The sequence below is a fragment of the Gracilinanus agilis genome, chromosome 2 (genome assembly GCF_016433145.1).
Source record: "Gracilinanus agilis isolate LMUSP501 chromosome 2, AgileGrace, whole genome shotgun sequence".
Taxonomy (NCBI): domain Eukaryota; kingdom Metazoa; phylum Chordata; class Mammalia; order Didelphimorphia; family Didelphidae; genus Gracilinanus; species Gracilinanus agilis.
The window spans coordinates 1,953,341-1,970,938 of NC_058131.1; the positions used below are offsets into that span (position 1 = coordinate 1,953,341).

Here is a 17,598-nt window from a genome sequence, read left to right on the forward strand (position 1 = left end):
TCTTTCTTCCTCCCCTCCCCTCCTCCCCCCGAGGGCCCCCGTAGGAAGGCTGCGTTCCCAGCCGCTCTAAAGGAGGAGCGGAGTGCGGAAGGAGCCGGTGGGGCCGCCGCGCCGCCTCCCCGGGGGGCTCTCCGGGTGAATGGAGCACTTTCTCCCGGCCCAGAAGGAGGCTGGGCGGCGTGTGGAGCCTGGGGGGAGGGGGAGAGGCGGGGAGCAGCCCGCCAAGGCTCCGCCTGGATCTAGGGCCGCGCCGGGCCGAGGAAGAGGAGGAAGAGGAGGCGGGAAGGGACGCCGCGGCCGGCCCGGGGCCTGGGTTTCACCTGGGAAAGGCGCCGCCCCGGCTCGGGGTTTGGTCCATTGGCCACACTTGGGCCTGGAGGGGGGAGAAACTTGGGGCGCGGCGTTGGCCCCCCTCGGGCAGCCTCGGGGAATTAAACATTCACCAGCCCGGAGAACAGGCGCGGTGGCGGAGAGATAATAAAAAGGCCTGGGAAAGGCCCGCCGGGGGCTGCAGCCGCTAGGGACGCCGGGAGGCCCCCCTCACCGCTGAGCGGAGGCCTGAGGAGGAGGAGGAGGGCGAGGGCGGGGGCGGGGGCGGGGGCAGGGGCTGGCCCGCCCGCTCTCCCCTCGTTAATGGTGACCCACCTTCTCCACCCAGGGGGGAATTCGGGGGAGTCCCCAGGGCAGCCTGGAGCTGAGGCCCAGCCCCTGGACAGGGCAGGGAGGGGGTGACCCCCGAGGAGTGCCTCCCCTCTTTAGCCCCACAAAGGCCACATCTGTTGTAGTGCAGCCCTTTTCACCTGTTTGGTCCTCCAGCTCCTTTTACAGATAAGGAAACTGAGGCAAACAGGGGGAAGTGACTTGCCCATGGCCACCCAGCTGGTAAGTGTGAGGCTCCAGAAGTCTTCCTGCTGTTCCCTCCTTATTCTTCATTAAAGGGTTCAAGGTCTGCCCCCGGGACCCCTGCCCCTGCCTGGGTCTCTCTGGTCACTTTTACCTTCTGCCTTCCCCCCACCCCCCCCCCCTTTAACCCTTACATTCTGTCTTGGTGAAAACTCTTGAGACAGAAGGGCAAAGGCTGGGCAGTGAGGGTGAAGGGACTGGCCCAAGGTCACCCAGCTAGGAAGTGTCTGAGGGCAAATTTAAACCCAAGACCTCCCATCCCTAGGGCTGGCCCTCTATCCATGGAGCCACCCTGCTGCCCTTTGGCTGCCTTTTAAAATTGGAATTTCAAGCTGGGAGGGACCTCACTCAGCTTGGCCCGACCCCACTCCTCTTCTTACCCAGAATGCCCCAGATAGATGCCCGCTGGTACAGACTGCCCTCTGTGGGGGGGATACAAGCCCCCATCATCTCCCAGCCCCCCCTGAGCTCTTCTTTGTGACAGCCTAACCGGTTGATCTCTGGGGAAAACTTGCCTCCATCCCCTCAGCCACTTCTCCAGTGATCCTGGAGAACTTGGATGGAGTTTCCCCCCGCCCTGCAGCCTCTTTCTTTGGGCTCCTGCTGGGTCCCCGGGACACAGTCAGAGACCCCGTCATCTTTCCGAGGGACCCCTGGGTTGGAAGCCTGCTCAGACACTCACTAGTTGTGTGACCGAAGGAGCACAGCCATATTTAGCAGTTCTCAGCCTTGGTTTTTCCTTCTATAAAATGGGGTTGAAAGGGCATCTCAGGTTGTGGCGAGGGTGGAATAAGGTGACTCAAAATGCTTTATGACTGCTAGGGTGGGGGACCATCACGTCCTAGGCATCGCCTTTTTTCTGCCTGGGCCCTCAGCTCCAAGGTCTATAGCGGGTACCCAGTGGGTGCTCGGACCTTCCCTACCCCAAAGCTCCTGTGGGGCTGGGGAAGGAGGTGAAGCCCTTTCCTGCGGCCTCTCTGCAGGCCTAGGAATATGAGGTAAGACGAGGTCATCTGCCCCTCGTAGCTGCTGGCCTTGGGTTCGGGTCAGACCTGGGGACTGCCAGAGGAGGAGGAAGGGTACTCACGTTGGAGTTCTGGAGCTCCTCCATCACCAGATTGAGGTTATTCCACCCGTTGAAGGACCAGAGGCCCTGGTAGAAGGCGATGCTGATGCTCCCCAGCTGCTGGCTGGTGCCGGCAAAGGCGTTCTGCAGGGCAGCCCCGGCCTGACCCTGGCCCAGGACCCAGAGGCCCCCGCCGATGATGACCAGCAGCGCCAACACCTTGGCTACCGTGCACACGTTCATCAGGCCGGTGGCCAGCCTCACGCTCCAGCAGTTGACCAAGGTGAGGACCAGGATGCAGATGGCGGCCACGAATTTGACGGCCACTGAAGGTATCGAGGGGCAGCCGGGGTAGAAGGGGGCCACCACGTACTCGGCAAAGCTCAAGGAGATGGCGGCGATTCCGGCTGGTCTGATCAGCAGCGTAGATGCATAAATCACCAGGAAGGCAGGGAGAGACCCCAAGGTCCTGAGGATGTAGATGTAGTCTCCCCCCGACTCGGGGATGAACGTACCCAGCTCAGCGTAGCTCAGGGCCCCCAGCAGGGCCAGAAGACCACAGGCAGCCCAGATGACCAGGCTGCCCCCGGGGCTCCCCATGTAGTAGATGACTTGCTGAGGGTTCATGAAGATCCCAGAGCCGATCATGCAGCCCGCGATCAGGGACACAGAGCTGGCCAGCCCCAGCTCCCTTCGAAGCCGGAGCTTGGTGGGCTCTGCATCCGCAGCACTCGGAGGCCTCTCCTCCTCTTTCCTCATGCTCTCAGAGCCGGTGCCAACAGGCACTGTGGGCATTGAGGGGCAGAGACTGAGCCTGATTCTGGGCCAAGTTAATGATTATATCCAGAGATTGGCCAACAGGACAAAGGGCCCTGAACCAGTAGGTGGAAAGGCGGGGCCCTGCAGGTAGAAGAACACTCTGCATTCTAGGCAGGGAACCGAGTGCAAATCTGGGCTCAGCTCTTTGCTAGTAAGCAAGATTATCGTTAATCAAGCACCTACTCTGTGCCTGGTGCGGTGCTAAACCCCAGGCATACGAGGAGGCAAAAAGACGGTCCCTGCCCTCCAGGAGCTCCCAGTCTAATGGGGAGACAACCTGCAAGTGAATCTGTCCAGCCATGCTTGAGGCAGGGAAAAAAAGAAGTCATGAATAGATGGAGGGAAGGAGAGGCTTCCTGGAAGAGGGGGGATTTGAATGGGGATTTAAAGGAAGCTGCCTGGGAGGTCCTAATTAGAGCAGAGGAGGGAGAGGGTTCAAGGCCTGAGCAACAGCCTGAGAGGATGCTGGGAGCTGGGAGACAGAGGGCCTTGTTCAGGGGGCCATCAGAAAGCCAGGGCCACTGTGTCGACCGAGAGGGAGATGTGAGGAGCCTGTGGAGGGAGGAGGCAGCCTACGAAAGACTTCGAACGCCAAGCAGTGCTTTTCATATTTGCTCCCAGAGACAACAGGGAGTCAGAGTTTATTGAGTGGGGGCTGACAAGTGGCCCGTCCTGGGTTTTAGGGAAACCACTTGGGTGGCTGGATGGAGGATGGACTGGAGAGGGGAGAGCCTGGAGGCATCTCCTGCCACAATCCTGCTATAGGGGTGAGGAGAGGAGGGGAAGTCCTGTAGAAATATGGCGCAGGGTAGACATCCGCCCTCCCTCAGCCTCGCTTTCCTCCTTTTTCCAATGAGAGTGCTGGCCCAGATCAGGGGTCCCAGGCTGGGGCAGCCTCCAGACGGACCTTCCTCCAAGCAGGCCCCAAAGGAAGGAAGCCGCTAACTGCCTTAGAGGGAACTTTTGCCATCTCTCCATGGAGGAGCCCCAGGGGTCCTTGACCAGAGCTAGCCTAAGGCCCCTTCTACTAGAACCATCCACAGCTGTGCCCGCTGAGTTAGAATTAGGCAGACGGGCACTCAACGCCAGCTTAGAAAGGAGGAGGGGCAGAGGCCCATTTGAGGTATCGGTGGAGGGCTAATTCTGCCGCAGCCCAGAGACTCGGGCACCCTGAGCCCAGATCAGCCCCCTCCCCGAAGGGCTCCCAGCAGCCCACCTCAGCCCCAACAAAGTCCCCGAGCCTGGAGGCTTGGTACAGTTCTGGGACAAAAGAGAAAGTGACGGCGAGGGGATCACTAGGAGGGAAAGAGAACCCTTGGGGCTGGGGGCCGTGGGGGAACCTGGCACCCAGACAAAGAAGGCTAGGCATGTAGGCAGACCCTCTGGCAAGATGTCTTCTGCCCTGCATAGCTGTAACCATGGAAACCCACTTCCATTCTAGCCAGCATCACTGCAGGGTCCCATCTAGGGTGTCCAGCCGCCTCAGGGTGCTGCTTCCCAGAGTCACGATCCCAGAATGTCACAGCTGGCAGGGGCTTCCATGGCCACCCACACCTGAACAAGATTTCTCTCTTCCTCTCCCCTGGCAGGACTGAAGATCTCTGGAAGGGGGGGCACTTATTCTGGGAAGAGCCTTGAGTCAGAGGACCTGGATTTGAATCCACCTCTCTGATGGCCAAGTCTCTCCGATGCCCCGAGCCTTATTGTCTTCTTCTATAATCTGTAGGGGGTTCAACTCGGTGACCTCAAAGGCTCCTTCCTGCTCTGCCTTCTGAGCCTGAGGCAGCCCATTCCCTTTGGGAGAGAAGGTTAGAAAGCTGTTTTTAACTTGCCTCTTCATAATTCTACCCACTGGGGCCTAATCCCTCACCTCCTGGACAGTTCTTTCCCCTGCTGTCCTGGTGCTCCAGGCTAAACATTTCTAGCTCCTGAAGGCCAACTTGAGGGCACTGGGCAAATGGAGTCAACAAACGTTCCTAAGTGGCCCCTCTGTGCCCAGCCTGGCGGAAGGCGGCTGGCTTTGGCATCAGCCTGTCCCCAAGGGGAGACACCAGTTGTCAAGGAGACACGGGACACAGGAAGCTCTGAAAGGAGCAAGAGGCCCTGGGATTGGAGAAAGGGAATGGCTTAAGTCACTTGACCTCGGTCTACCAGTGGTTCCCAAACTGTTTTGGCCTGCCGCCCCCTTTCCAGAAAAAATATTCCTTAGCCCCCTGGAAATTAAATTTTTTTAAATTTTAATAGCAATTAATAGGAAAGATCAATGCACGTGTGGCCATCACCGCTTTCCTGGATCGCTGCAGCACTCACCAGGGGGCGCTGGCGCCCACTTGGGGAATCACTCTAGACTTAAGAAAGTGATGGAGAAGGCATCTGAGTGGCTCAGTAGGTAGGGAGCCAGACCTGGAGATGAGAGGTACTGGGTTCAAAAGGACCTCAGACACTTCCTAGGCAAGTCACATCAGCCTCTTTGCCTAGCCCTTACTACTCTTCTGCCTTAGAACCAATACACAGTATCGATCCTAAGTCACAAGGGAAGGGTTAGAAAAAAAAGAGAGAACATGATGAAGACATTCATGTGGATTAAATTGAAAGTGTGTCTTGTCTACCTTTTTCGCTTGGAGAGCTGGTTGTTAACCAGGAAGGATCCCCTTGTTAGGAACCCCTTCTCTGAAATGGGGACACTCAGCTTTGTGATGCTGCCCTCAAAGGAGAAAATGTATGTAAAGGACTTTGAACTCTAGTGGAAGGAAAGGGAATATGCACTTTGATAGCTCCTACTGGGTGCTGGGCCAAGCCCTTCACAAATATGTCCTCATGGGACCCTTGCACCCACCTGGGAAGGAGGGACTGTTGTCAGCCTCATTTGATGGATGAGGAAACGGAGGCAGACTGAGGTTAAATGACTTACCCAGGGTCTCACAGCTAGTATCTGAAATTAGATTTGAGCTCAGAACCAGCACTCTGTTCATGCTTGAGTCACAGAAGCCAGATATGCCAAGGACCTGCGGGGTCCTCTATTCATTCAAATGGGCTTTTATAACTCTTTCAAACAAGACCATTCCTGCAACAATATTGGGAAAGTCCATAACATACAAACCGTAGGCTAACCTACGTATCAGCTGGCATTATAAAGATGATTCTCCAGCCTTTTACTTGAAGCCCTTTTGTGACAGGGAGCTCATTACTTTATGAGGCAAGCCTTACCATTGTTGGACAACTCAGGTTCTAGGACTTTCTTCCATGTCTTTTGAGGGAATGGGGATGAGGAAGAGCCCATTTCTACTTCGTTTAGAATAACTGGTTTGTATTCTGACAGGCAATTTGGAACTATGCCCAAAGAGCGCTAAAAGACTGCCTGCCCTTTGATCCAGTCATACCATTGCTGGGTTTATATCCTAAAGAGATAATAAGGAAAAAGACATGTACAAAAATATTTATAGCCGCGCTCTTTGTGGTGGCAAAAATTGGAGATTGGGGGGATGCCCTTCAATTGGGGAATGGCTGAACAAATTGTGGTGTCTGTTGGTGATGGAATACTATTGTGCTCAAAGGAATAATGAACTGGAGGAATTCCATGTGAACTGGAAAGACCTCCAGAAAGTGATGCAGAGTGAAAGGAGCGGAACCAGGAGAATATTGTACACAGAGACGGATACATTGTAGCACCATCAAATGTAACTGACTCTGCTCTTAGCAGCAATGCAATGACCCAGGACAATCCTGAGGGACTGAGGAGAAAGAATGTGTCCACATCCTGAGAAAGAACTGTGGGAGCAGAAATGCAGAAGAAAATCATATGATCAATCACATGGTTCTATGGGGGATATGATTGGGGATGTAGACTATAAATGATCACTCTATTGCAAATATTAATAATATGGAAATAGGTCTTGATCAGTGACATGTAAAACCCAGTGGAATTGCTCATTGGCTATAGGAGGGGGTGGGAGGAGGGGAAGGAAAGAACATGAATCATGTAACCATGTAAAAATAAAGTTACTTTAAAAAAAAAGGAATAACTGGATTGGGAGATAGAAGACGAGTTCAGGTGCTCTGATTTTTCATTTGTGAATTGCTTCGATGGTAAACTCCTTGAGAGCAGTGACTATTTTTGCCTGCTATGTTCCCTCAGCACTTAACCTGGCCCATAGAAGGGGCTTAATAAATCCTTGTGGTCTTGGCTTCTTGTCTGTGTCACTTGGGGCAAATAAGATGGAGAAACACTCTACATCCCAAGGCTGTTGGGAGGAAATCTTCTGATCAGTCACAAAGCCTTTTAGAAATGTGAGTTATTAGTGTGTCTTCTGGCTTCTGGGGGCAAATGGATTCAGTTTGATTGAGTCCAGAACAGACAAGCATGAAGAGCATCTCCTGCCTTCGTTCTGAAGATGAGAAGACATGCTGAGGCAGGAGAAGGGCCTCCTCCACAGGTTCAGAGCTAGTAAGCAGAAGGTTCAAGGCCTCTGGGCTCCCAGGCCTTTGCACCAGAGCAGACCAACTTCTTTATTTTCAAGCTTTGCTTCAACACCATCCTCATTCTTCATTCCTGCCAAACTGGTCTGGATGACTCCTCCGCTGGCACTCGGCCTCCCAACAATAGTTTTAATAACATGGCATCTCAGGAGCCACCTCCTCCCAGTTTGCAATCGTGTCCCTGCAAGCAGCCAAGCCCAAGGGCTGTGTGGCTGTTACTGCAGAATTGCACAGGGATGCTACCCCTTCCAGGAAGCTGGCCCTGAACTCCCAGCTTGACCAAGAGGCAGACACAGGCCAGAGTCTGCAGCCAATTACTGGCGAGGCTCATTTCCTGGAGATGTTAGAGGGTACGGGATGTCTCCCCAGGTTCAAGTGGGGTTTCTGGCCAGGATGTTTTTAACCCTGGGAACTTATTTTCCTCTAAAAAGAGGAGAGAGAGAGAGAGAGAGAGAGAGAGAGAGAGAGAGAGAGAGAGATCTATGTGAGTAACATAGCTGGAAGCCAGGATACACACAAATGAGATGTCAGGACGTCATTTCATAGAAGAAGAAGAAAAGGGGGCAGCTGGGTAGCTCAGTGGATTGAGAGCCAGGCCTAGAGACAGGAGGTCCTAGGTTCAAATCCGGCCTCAGACACTTCCCAGCTGTGTGACCCTGGGCAAGTCACTTGACCCCCATTGCCTACCCTTGCCAATCTTCCACCTATAAGTCAATACACAGAAGTTAAGGGTTTAAAAGAAAAAAAAAGAAAAAAAAAGAAGAAGAAGAAAAGAAAAGACTTGAAGATGTAAGGCCAGATTTGGACTCAGCTCCCAGTGCTCCCTGGGCTTGGCTCCGTGACACTGTGACTTTGGGCAAATCCTTCCACTTCTGTGGGCTTCCCTTTAGCCGTCCATATGATTGGAGGATGGGTAAGATCATCTCTAAAATCCCTTTCAGTTCTGTAGCCCTAGTCAGGGTGCATCACACATGGCAGGCTGTAGCCTCGCTACCCAAGACAGCCCTTCTTGGATGTTAGAGAGGAAGTATGTGAAAAGCGTGTTTACTTTTGAGAGATCCAACTCACTGTGAAGTCTGTTAAAAGAGTCACTTCATAAAAAAGCAACAACAGTAGGGGAGAACGTAAGCCTTTTTTCAATTCCAGGGGCAGGAAGCACAAGCGATTTAGATATTTAAGCACAAGCCCCTGCTCCTGTCTGGAGCGTTCCTGAGCTAGGCAGACTCCATCTGGAAAGGGGAGAGGACATCTCAAGAAACAACCTGTAGGGGGCGTAGCTGGGTGGCTCAGTGAATTGAGAGCCAGGCCTAGAGATGGGAGGTCCTGGGTTCAAATCTGACCTAAAGCACTTTCTTGCTATGTGACCCTGGGCAAGTCCCTTGACCCCATTGCCTAGCCCTTACCACTCTTCTGCCTTGGAACCAATACACAGTATTGACTCCAAGACAGAAGGTGAGGGCTTAAAAAAAAAAAAAAGAACCTGTATGATGCTGGCCATCGAGGCTATAAATGTAAGCACTGGGCAAAGTCAGAAAGGCCAGATTAAGGCAGGACATCAGCAATGGCTTCCAGGCAAGGAGAGTCTTCCAAAAACACGATGGGCTTTTCCATCCTGGAAGGCTTCAGAGAGAGGCTGGCCAACGCTGGTTGGGGATATTGTAGAGTTCTTCCTCAGAGAGAGGTTGGAATAAATGGCCAGGAGGTTGCTTACAACTCAGAGACTTGGTGGGAGTGTCCGCACTAGTTCCTGTTTGGTGCAGGACTCAATCCAAGATGTTGGACGGAGCCATCGAGCTTCATCTCTCGTGCCCTCAGATCTCGAAAGTGTTACTGTTTGGAGAGGACATTGCAGCAAGTGCTGGAATCCTCCAGGCCTCCACAGTGAAATCCATACTTGGTCCAAAGAGTTTGTCCTGACCATCCACACAGGACACACCAAGTGGATCGGGAGCCCTGCTTGCCCAGCTTATGCTATGTTGGATAGACAGCTTGCTGAGCCAGTCTCGCAGTGTGTGGGTGTTCTGGACTGAGGCACAGTGAGCTGGGCCAGACCCGAAGAAGAAGAAGAAGGAAAAGAAGAGAGAAGCCTGGACTGCCTCTGGGAAGGTGGGTGGTGCCATTCTAGGCTGCCCCAAGCCGCGTCTTGGCACCAAAGGTCATCCTTACAGCAATAATACTCTGGGGAAACTGCGTGGCCGTGAATCATGGAGATCCACCGTCGCTGTTGAGTCACAGCAACAGGTGAGATAAAGGGGGAGGAGGCACCTTGTGGAGGTAAACAAGCCCCAGAGCATATGACTGCTGATAGTGGAGAAGAAGAATGCTGCAGAGTATGGTACGAGGTCCCGTCTGGCCAGTAGCACATGAACCGGCCATGAGGGGAGGCTGAGAGAGAACAGATTGGCTCGGAGGCTTGGGTGGATCCCAGGTGGGGGGACGCGGACTTGGGCCTCAGTGAATGGAGGGGCCAGTGTCGATGGCCTCCCAGCTTGACGTCTGTCCTCCTATCCAACCCTTATGATGTTCCCAGGATGGAGAGCCATAAAAGCAAGAGGATAGTGCAGAGGATCCGTGCCAGCCAGGCTGAGGGCTCAGAGATCTCCTGAAGTGTCCAAAGGAGGTGACTGTGTGGCCTCTCTTATATTCCTTCCACTTTGGAAGCAATAACCTGGGCTGGACATAACATCCCCCTCTTCCCCCCCACCAGGGACTTTGTCCAGAGCCAACTCTTTTCAGGGTCCCAGTAGATCTGACCCCAAAGGCTCCATATTCTCCCAAACAGGTAGGTCTGAGATCCCAAGGAGAGATTCAGAACGCCCAGATTCATAGGGAATTTTAGAGATTATCGGGTCCATTTTCCAGATGGGAAAACTGAGGCCCCGAGAAGTTAATCAAGTTGCCAGGGTCACCTCGATAGTAGATAACAGAACTGAGATTTGAATTGAGGTCCTCTGACCCCGGATTGGGCATTTATTCTAGGATGCGGCTGCCATTGACCTTGTGATGCAGGATCACCACAGCCCAGCCCCCTCCACTGTCTTTGTGCCCACACCACTGGCCAGCCCAGCAGCCCTGAAGAACAGGGGAGCAGACTCCTCCCAGCTGGCCTGCTTCCCCATAACAGGCTCCACCCTATCTCCTGCCAACCCAAATATTCCCACAGCTGCAGCGTGGGGACCAGTTAAGGAATACCTGGCCAGGTTCCCGGTGACCTCTGCCTGGTCCTGTCGCCCTAGAGACGGCCCTTGAGTCTGAGCAGGACCGGCGGCCACCTCGGTCCTCATCGGAACCGTCTGCAGCGACGCCTCCCAGACCCTGTGACTGAAATGACTGGCCTGGAACCTCCATCAGAAGAAGCCCAGAGAGGGGCCTGCACACAAGCAGGGAGACAAAGTCAGGGCAGTGGGGGGGGGGGGCTGTGCTGGGCATCTCTGATGAGGAATCACTCAGGCTCGACACCTCTGCCAGGCTATGGGAGACCTTCCTCTTCGACCCAAGGGCCAGAGCAGGGATTCTTCACTTCCATGACGCCCCTCCTCCTTCTGACATCTTCATAGAAACATGTGCTCTCACTCTCTCTTTCTGCCCCATCTCCCTTCCTCCTCCCCCCTCTCTCCCTGTCCCTCTGTCTCTCTCTGCCTCTCCCCCCTCCTTCCTTCTTCCCCCTCTCCCTTCCCCTTCTTTCTGCCTCTCTCTCCTCCCTCCTCCCCCTCTCTTTCTCTCTGTCTCAGTCTGCTTCTCCCCCTCCCTCTCTTTCCCTCCCTGTTATTCCCCTTGCCTAGCAGACTCTCCCTCCTGCCTTCCTGGCCTTCCTTTAAGTTGCACCCCAAAGCCCATCCCCTCCTGGGAGCCTTGGGCAGCCCTTCTTCATTCTAGTGCCTTCCCGGTCAATCAGGCTCATTTTTTTGAGACTTGGCTGCCTGTAGCTGCTCCGGTATATCTGTGTCCTCTTGCCTCATTCCAGGTCAGCTCCTTGAGGGCAGGGACCGTCTTTTGCCTCTTTTTGCCTCCTCAGAGCTTCGTCCAGGGCCTGACACATAGTAGGCTCTTGATGCTTAGGAACTGAGGTTAGCGACAGATGGGATATGGGGGGAGGGAGGGAGGGATTGAGAGATAGTGATGAGCAAGACTTCTAGCCTGCGTGCCTGAAGGTCTGGGAGGAGGGGGGAGCCCCCTACCATAATATGAGGGAGGGAGGAAGCGAGGGGGATGACTTGAATTCTGGACACGTCAGAGGGGTGGGCCTGGAGGTCAGTAGAGAGTAGATCCGACCATTGCCTTGGGAGCTGTGGAGATCCTCGAGGGTAGTAGGATGGAGGGAGAAGAGGAGAGGGCCTAGGCCAGAGCCTTGAGGGGACCCCCATGGTTAGAGAGCAGGACCCGCAGGAGGATGCAGCAAGGAGACAGAGAAGGAGCAGTCGAGAGAGGTAGGAGGAGAACCAGGAGGGAAGCATCCCCCAAGGACTTAGAGAAAGGACGCAACCAATAGGGTCCAGGGCCGCAGAGACGCCAGGAAGGGTGAGGACTGAGAAAAGGCCACTGGATTTGGCAACTAAGAGATCGCTGGTTGCTTTGGGGAGAGCAGCGGCCTGCAAAAGCTGGAAGAGTGAGGAAAGAAGAGGCTTCTATTGGAATTTAGGGCCGAAAAGCTAGAGGAGGATGTTGGCAAGGGATGCAAGGAGCAACTAAAGATGTTTTTCAGGCACCCTAGGGAAGACTGGGGCCACTGGCCAAGAGCTGCCACCCTCCTATGCCTCTGAAGGGCACCTCTAGGAGTCAAGTTAGGGGCTGCCCTTGTTCTGGGCACCTCCAGGCCTGTGTTCCAGACTAATTCCAAGGATGACTGAGGTGGACCTCCTAGCCATGCCCTTGTAGCAAACACTAGCCAGGTGCTAGACTTCCCTCTGTGTCTGAAAGGGTAATAGCAAACCCAGAACCCAAGTCCTGAGTGTTCCCATGAGACTCGCTGAAGTACAGGATGAGCCTGTGGGCAGAAGCTGCTGCTGGTCCAACCCTTGGGGGCTTCCAGAGCTGCATGGGCCTTGGGGAGCCCTGGGACAGGTCTTCTCCATGGGAATCCATGTGGAGGCGGCAGGATCAAGGTGGGATTGCTCCTGCTCAGACCCCGCCAGACTGGTGCTCTCAAGGAGGCCCCGAGGACAAGTCAGCCCTGACTGGCCACGGCTGAGCTCCCCCCCTCCCCGGAGCCTTTCCCGAGTGGCTGTCTGATGGGAGCTTAGCTTCTGCCTTGAACTTTCCAACTCAAGATCAGTCTCTGACCTAAGGAGGAAAGAAAGTTAGTGGAACTGGGAATGGCCGTTATCTCCAGACAGGCAGTCTGCTCGGCCTGGATAATAAGAGCAACAATAACCTGACATTTATGCCCCACTTTCTAAATGCCGGGCACCGTGCCAAGCATTTAGCAATTATTCTCTCATTTGATCAGTACAATAAGCCTGGGAGGTAAGTCAATGCTGCTATTATGCCCATTTGACAGATGAGGAAAATAAGGCAAACAGACAGTGATTTGCCTAAGGTCCCATTGTCTGAAGTCATTATCTGAAGCTGAATTTGAACTCAAGTCTTCTTGACTATAGGTCTCGCATTCTTTTCCATCTACCTATTACCTGGCTGCCATGATGATGGTTATGCGGAGCATTTTATCTATACTCCCCTTTTTAAATCCACAATAACCCTGGCTGAGACTATCTCTAAAGGTAGAAGTCCATCCTGTGGCCCCCAGTGGGTTCTCAGCCCACAAAAGAAGGCACTGGCTGAGGAAAAGAAAGACTGAGTGGGTCAGAATCCTCTTTGAACCGTTGCTCCCAAGCCACAAGCAACATGTTGACTTTCTCTAGTCAGCCAGATGACACAGTTTAAAGACAGGATGTTTAATTCACAAACAAGTAACAATTACATGTTGTGCTCACTGTCACGGACGCACTCCCTGGGAAAAGTGGATCTGTGCAAGGGTCTCAGACAGGACATCCATACCTAGCGGCACTCGCCTGCCCAAGGCAGATCTCCAGAAGCCATTGTCGAACTCTGTGCTTTCCCCGTTTCCCTTCCTCTGCTGCTCTCCTCTTCTGAGGGTCTGCTGTTGTCCAGCTCTCTTTGGGCCCCACCTGACACCTGTAAAAATTAAAATGAATATGTAATAATAATATGTAATAATAATAATAATTTTAACTCCGCCAAGGACGGTCCCAAGCCCGGCTGAAAAAGGAGGAGGGTTGGGCGCGGGGCTAGCAACCTCACCCCGTAAAAATCTCACTTGCTATAGAAACTGCAACCTCATTAAACCAACAAAACCAACGATCGCCTAGTCTGGAAGATGGCTCTCCAACAGAGTCCACGACGCGTGCTGGCAAAAGCCAACAAACTCCAGGCCTACGTCAAATCTTCAACATCAGATGGCCTGAAAAGATCTCCAATACCAGACTCTGGGAAAGAACAATTCAGTATCCCATCAGTCAGGACGCTATGAAAAAAAAAATATGGAACCCACCAGGGAGGAGAAAAGTCGGAAGGCCAAAAAAGACCTGGCAAAGATATGCCCAGTTGGTGGAAGTTGCCCAGAACAGAGTCCGTTGGCGTGAGATGGTTGCGGCCCTATGCTCCTCTGGGAGTCAATAGGAATAATAATAATAATAAAATAATAATTTCAATATTATATTTTTAAAAGGTTGACTAGCAGTCATTAGGAGTAAAGGATTAAAAAGGTAACAAAATAAAACCATATGCCCATGGCTAATGTACCTATTCAAACAACCCATGTTCCCAGCTGCAAGCCACCATTGGAAGGAGAGAGATCTAGCCCCGGAAATCCACCAAATTTATCCCCTGTCTACATCAGTACATAATGACAGGAAGTCAGTGGGTTCCTGGGTAATGTAGTTTTAAAAGTACAAAATTTCTAATAACACACACCCTGTCTAAGATGGGGGGAGGGGACAGGGAGGCTTTAGCAGCTCAGTCTCTTAACCCCCTGAAAAGCACTTCCATTGTTCTCCAGAGAGTGCTGTGGCTGAGAAGCCTCTCTCTCAGAAGAGAGGCAACAGCTCTTCCTGCTGATCTTTCCATCCAATTCCTGTGCCACATGAAAGAAAGACTCAGTCCTCTCCCTGCCTGGCACAAATCTGTCCTCCTTACCATGACCCAGAGTTAGAGAAATGCAAACATCTCTGCTAGGAGAGGAAGAACCAACAGGCAGTTGACACTCTTGTCTTGTCGCTGTCTCTGACTCGAGCCTTGTATTAACCATTTATAGTGTTGGAGAAACAAAAGGCAAAATACCACAGAGACCTAATGCTGGGCTACAAAGTTCAGCCTTAAGCTTTTCCCCAAACGGAACAGGTAAAGATGCTGGGCTTGGGAGCTTCACCTTTGGGGTAAACTGAGGTCCAGTCCAGAGTAAAGACTGAAGGTTTGCCTCCCTCCCTTTGGACTGAACCGGAGGCTAACTGAGGGCTGCCTCCTCTTCTTCCCAACAGGATGGCCAGCCTCTGGTGAGCTCCCCAGAAATCCCTTTTCCCTCTGGTTTTCTGCTGAATTTGACACAAAGAAGTCTTGTGTTCAGATCTCTCCCTGACCCCGATTGCCTTGTATTAGCATGCTGGAGGAGTTTTCTGAAGTCACCCAGGACGAGTTTCCTTGTGGGTGGAGTGAGAAATTAGCATGTTCTTCTCAAGCTATGAAGAGTTATTGATATCTCCAAAAAGCTGGTAAAAGCTGGTGTGTCCCGCTCCCAGCTCCTTTCGAGGACCCCCTCCCCCCACCCAATCCTTACAAAGGCCTTAAAGCCTTAAGGGAGTCGGTCGCGAGTCCCAGGCTGATGGTCTTAGGTCCCCCAAATCCCCACTGCTCAAGCCTCCAGTCCCCATCTTGAGTCCTCCCATCGTATCCAACCCAATGGCGGGATTGTCCGCATCAGCCCCTCCCAGATAGTCCTCCTCTTTGTAGGAGCCTCCAAGCCTCGATCATGTCTTGAAGATGTGAATTTGCTCCTATGTGTCCCTTGTGAAGCCACACTCTGTCTCCAGCCTTGTAAGAATGGCATAAACCCCTCACTTCACTGTAGCAGGCTTCTCCTGTCAAGAAGGGACTTTCCCGGAGCTTTGGACCATTTGGCTTAGGGCGGTGGCTTGAGAGGGGGACTTTTTCAGTAGTGGTGGCAGGGGGTGGACTTTGAAGTTTGCAAGGTCTCCTCAATGTCCACTTCTCACCCTTGGAACTGAGGTCCAGGTAAGGCAATGGAAAGCACTGCAGTGCTCTAGGGGCTCCCGCCCAGTCAGGCTCACTCTGTTAACATTGTGTCTTAATAATTTATAAAAAGGGAAGTGGGGTACACTTTGCATGTATGTAGCCACTCAACCTGGCAGTAGCACTGCTGGGACCTGGAATCTGGAAGACTGGAGTTCAACCCTGGCCCCAGGCACTTTCGTAGCCAGGGGACCCTGTCTGCCTCAGTTTCCCCATCTGTCAGAGAGGGACAACTCTGGCCATTTGTGGGAAGGGTCCAATGAGATCATTGTAAAATGCTTAGCCCAGTGCCTGGGTACAGTGGGCTCTACCTTCAGAGCTGGGTGCATAGTGGGCGCTCCATTAACCCCTACCGCCTTCCTTTTTTTGTGTCTCCCCAATAGCAGGCTAGCCAGGCTCCTCTGGGGGGGGCGGATGGAGATATTAGAAAGGGGCCCATATCTTAGAGCAAGGTTCTCCCCTGGAGACTTAACTTGGAAAAAACCACAGAACTGTTAGTCAGAATCAGGAAAGAGCTAGTGTCCACTATTTGGAATTTGGGGAGCTCACATACCTTTCTGGGGCTCTGAGGACATGGACACATGCTCGATGGACAGTACCATGGCTACAAGGAAAGGGGAGTGTCCAAACTACCCAGACAGGATACAACCAGGCCTGCTGGGGCGGGGTACCGGAGAGTGGCCTAATTACAATAGATTTTAAAAGGATGGTCCCTGCCCAGGTGTTGGTCCTCTTGGGAAGCAGCTCTGATCCAATGGGGCCCACTTCTAAGACTAAACGGGTTCTTAGCATCTGCTTAGGTCTAAGTCAGTGATGGGCACACGATTCCCCGCGGGTCAGATCCAGGCCGTAGTTTGCCCATCACTGCCTTAAGCATTTGCCTAATCACTCCGCCTCCACATCCAGATGTAGGGATTAGGGAATTGCTTAAGGTTGTGATGGGCAAACTACGGCCTGGATCTGACCCGCGGGGAATAGTTTGCCCATCACTGGTCTAAGTACTTTAAGGTCTATTATTCCGTCTGACGTGGAAGTCTGAGAACTCTCCCAAGCAAGTTCTCTGGGGAACAGGGACAAACTTGGGGTTTCCAGATTTCAAGTTGACAACTACAAGCACTTCCTCCTGCCCTGGTGGGACATTTCCTGCTCAGTAAGCAGTGCCTTGAACGGTGTCCTGGGTTCGTTGGGGGGTAGAGAGGCCTCTTTCTTGGCTCATCTGCTCATGTCCCCAACCTGCTTAAGCGGACAGGGGTGCTTCTGATGTGGGGAGGAAAAGGGATGGCCAGTATTCAAGCAGGAATGGAGCCCATTGGATACAGGTCTATGAGAACAAAGCCATCACCCCCAACCCCCAGAATCTGAGCAGAAGGTGGGACAAATGGGAAAATGGAGGCAAGCAGGGTTCCTTCCCCCAGACACTGGGCTGGCTCCTGGGAGGAAGGTGTTGGTCTTAGCCCCATTGCACAGAGGGGTAAATTGAGGCAGGCAGCAGGGAGGTGCCCCAGCTCCGGTTCTCTAAACCCAGCCCCCTCTTTTACACCTGGAGGATGGGGGTGGAGACGGGGATGCTGGGGAGGAAAAGTAGGGGAACCTTCCAGGAGGCGGCTCCCACGACCAAGTCAAAGTGGGGGGAGGCTAGCCCACGAGGGGCCAGAACAATGAGGGGCTCGGCAGGAAGTGGGGGAGGGGAGATTCGGAAGTGGTCCCTCCCCTCCAGGAGGGCGGGGTAGAGCCGGCCGGAGGGTGCGCGCGCAGCCGCCACCGCCCCCAGCCAATGGGTGGGACGGAAGAGGGAGCCCGCGCAGCTGATGCGCTCTCCTCGTCCAAGGGGGGCCCCCCACAGGGACGTAGGGAGGGTGGGTTGCGCTGCGTGCGCGCTCCCTAGCCGGCGGGCGCCGGAGCGACTGTGCGCGCGTTCCCAGGGGCCCGGGCCCCAGGCGCTCCCAAGGTTCCTCGCGCGGCGGCGGCGCGCACGTCGGCGTCCTCGGCGGCGGGCGCGCGGCCGGGAGGCGGCGGCGGCGGCAGCGGTAGCGGCGGCGGCCATGTTGTTGTGAGTGTGCCCTGTGTGTCTC

The 17,598-nt window shown here is 53.7% G+C and overlaps 1 protein-coding gene across 1 annotated transcript in view; it reads right to left on the minus strand.

The window, feature by feature from the left end:
- LOC123234459 (b(0,+)-type amino acid transporter 1-like) overlaps positions 1 to 2,728 on the minus strand; it is a 19,196-nt gene extending 16,468 nt beyond the window's left edge. The window contains exon 1 of the mRNA XM_044660358.1: positions 1,991 to 2,728. Coding sequence (XP_044516293.1) covers positions 1,991 to 2,728 — 738 coding nt within the window. The remainder of the gene's footprint in view (positions 1 to 1,990) is intronic.
- Positions 2,729 to 17,598: the final 14,870 nt, after the last annotated feature.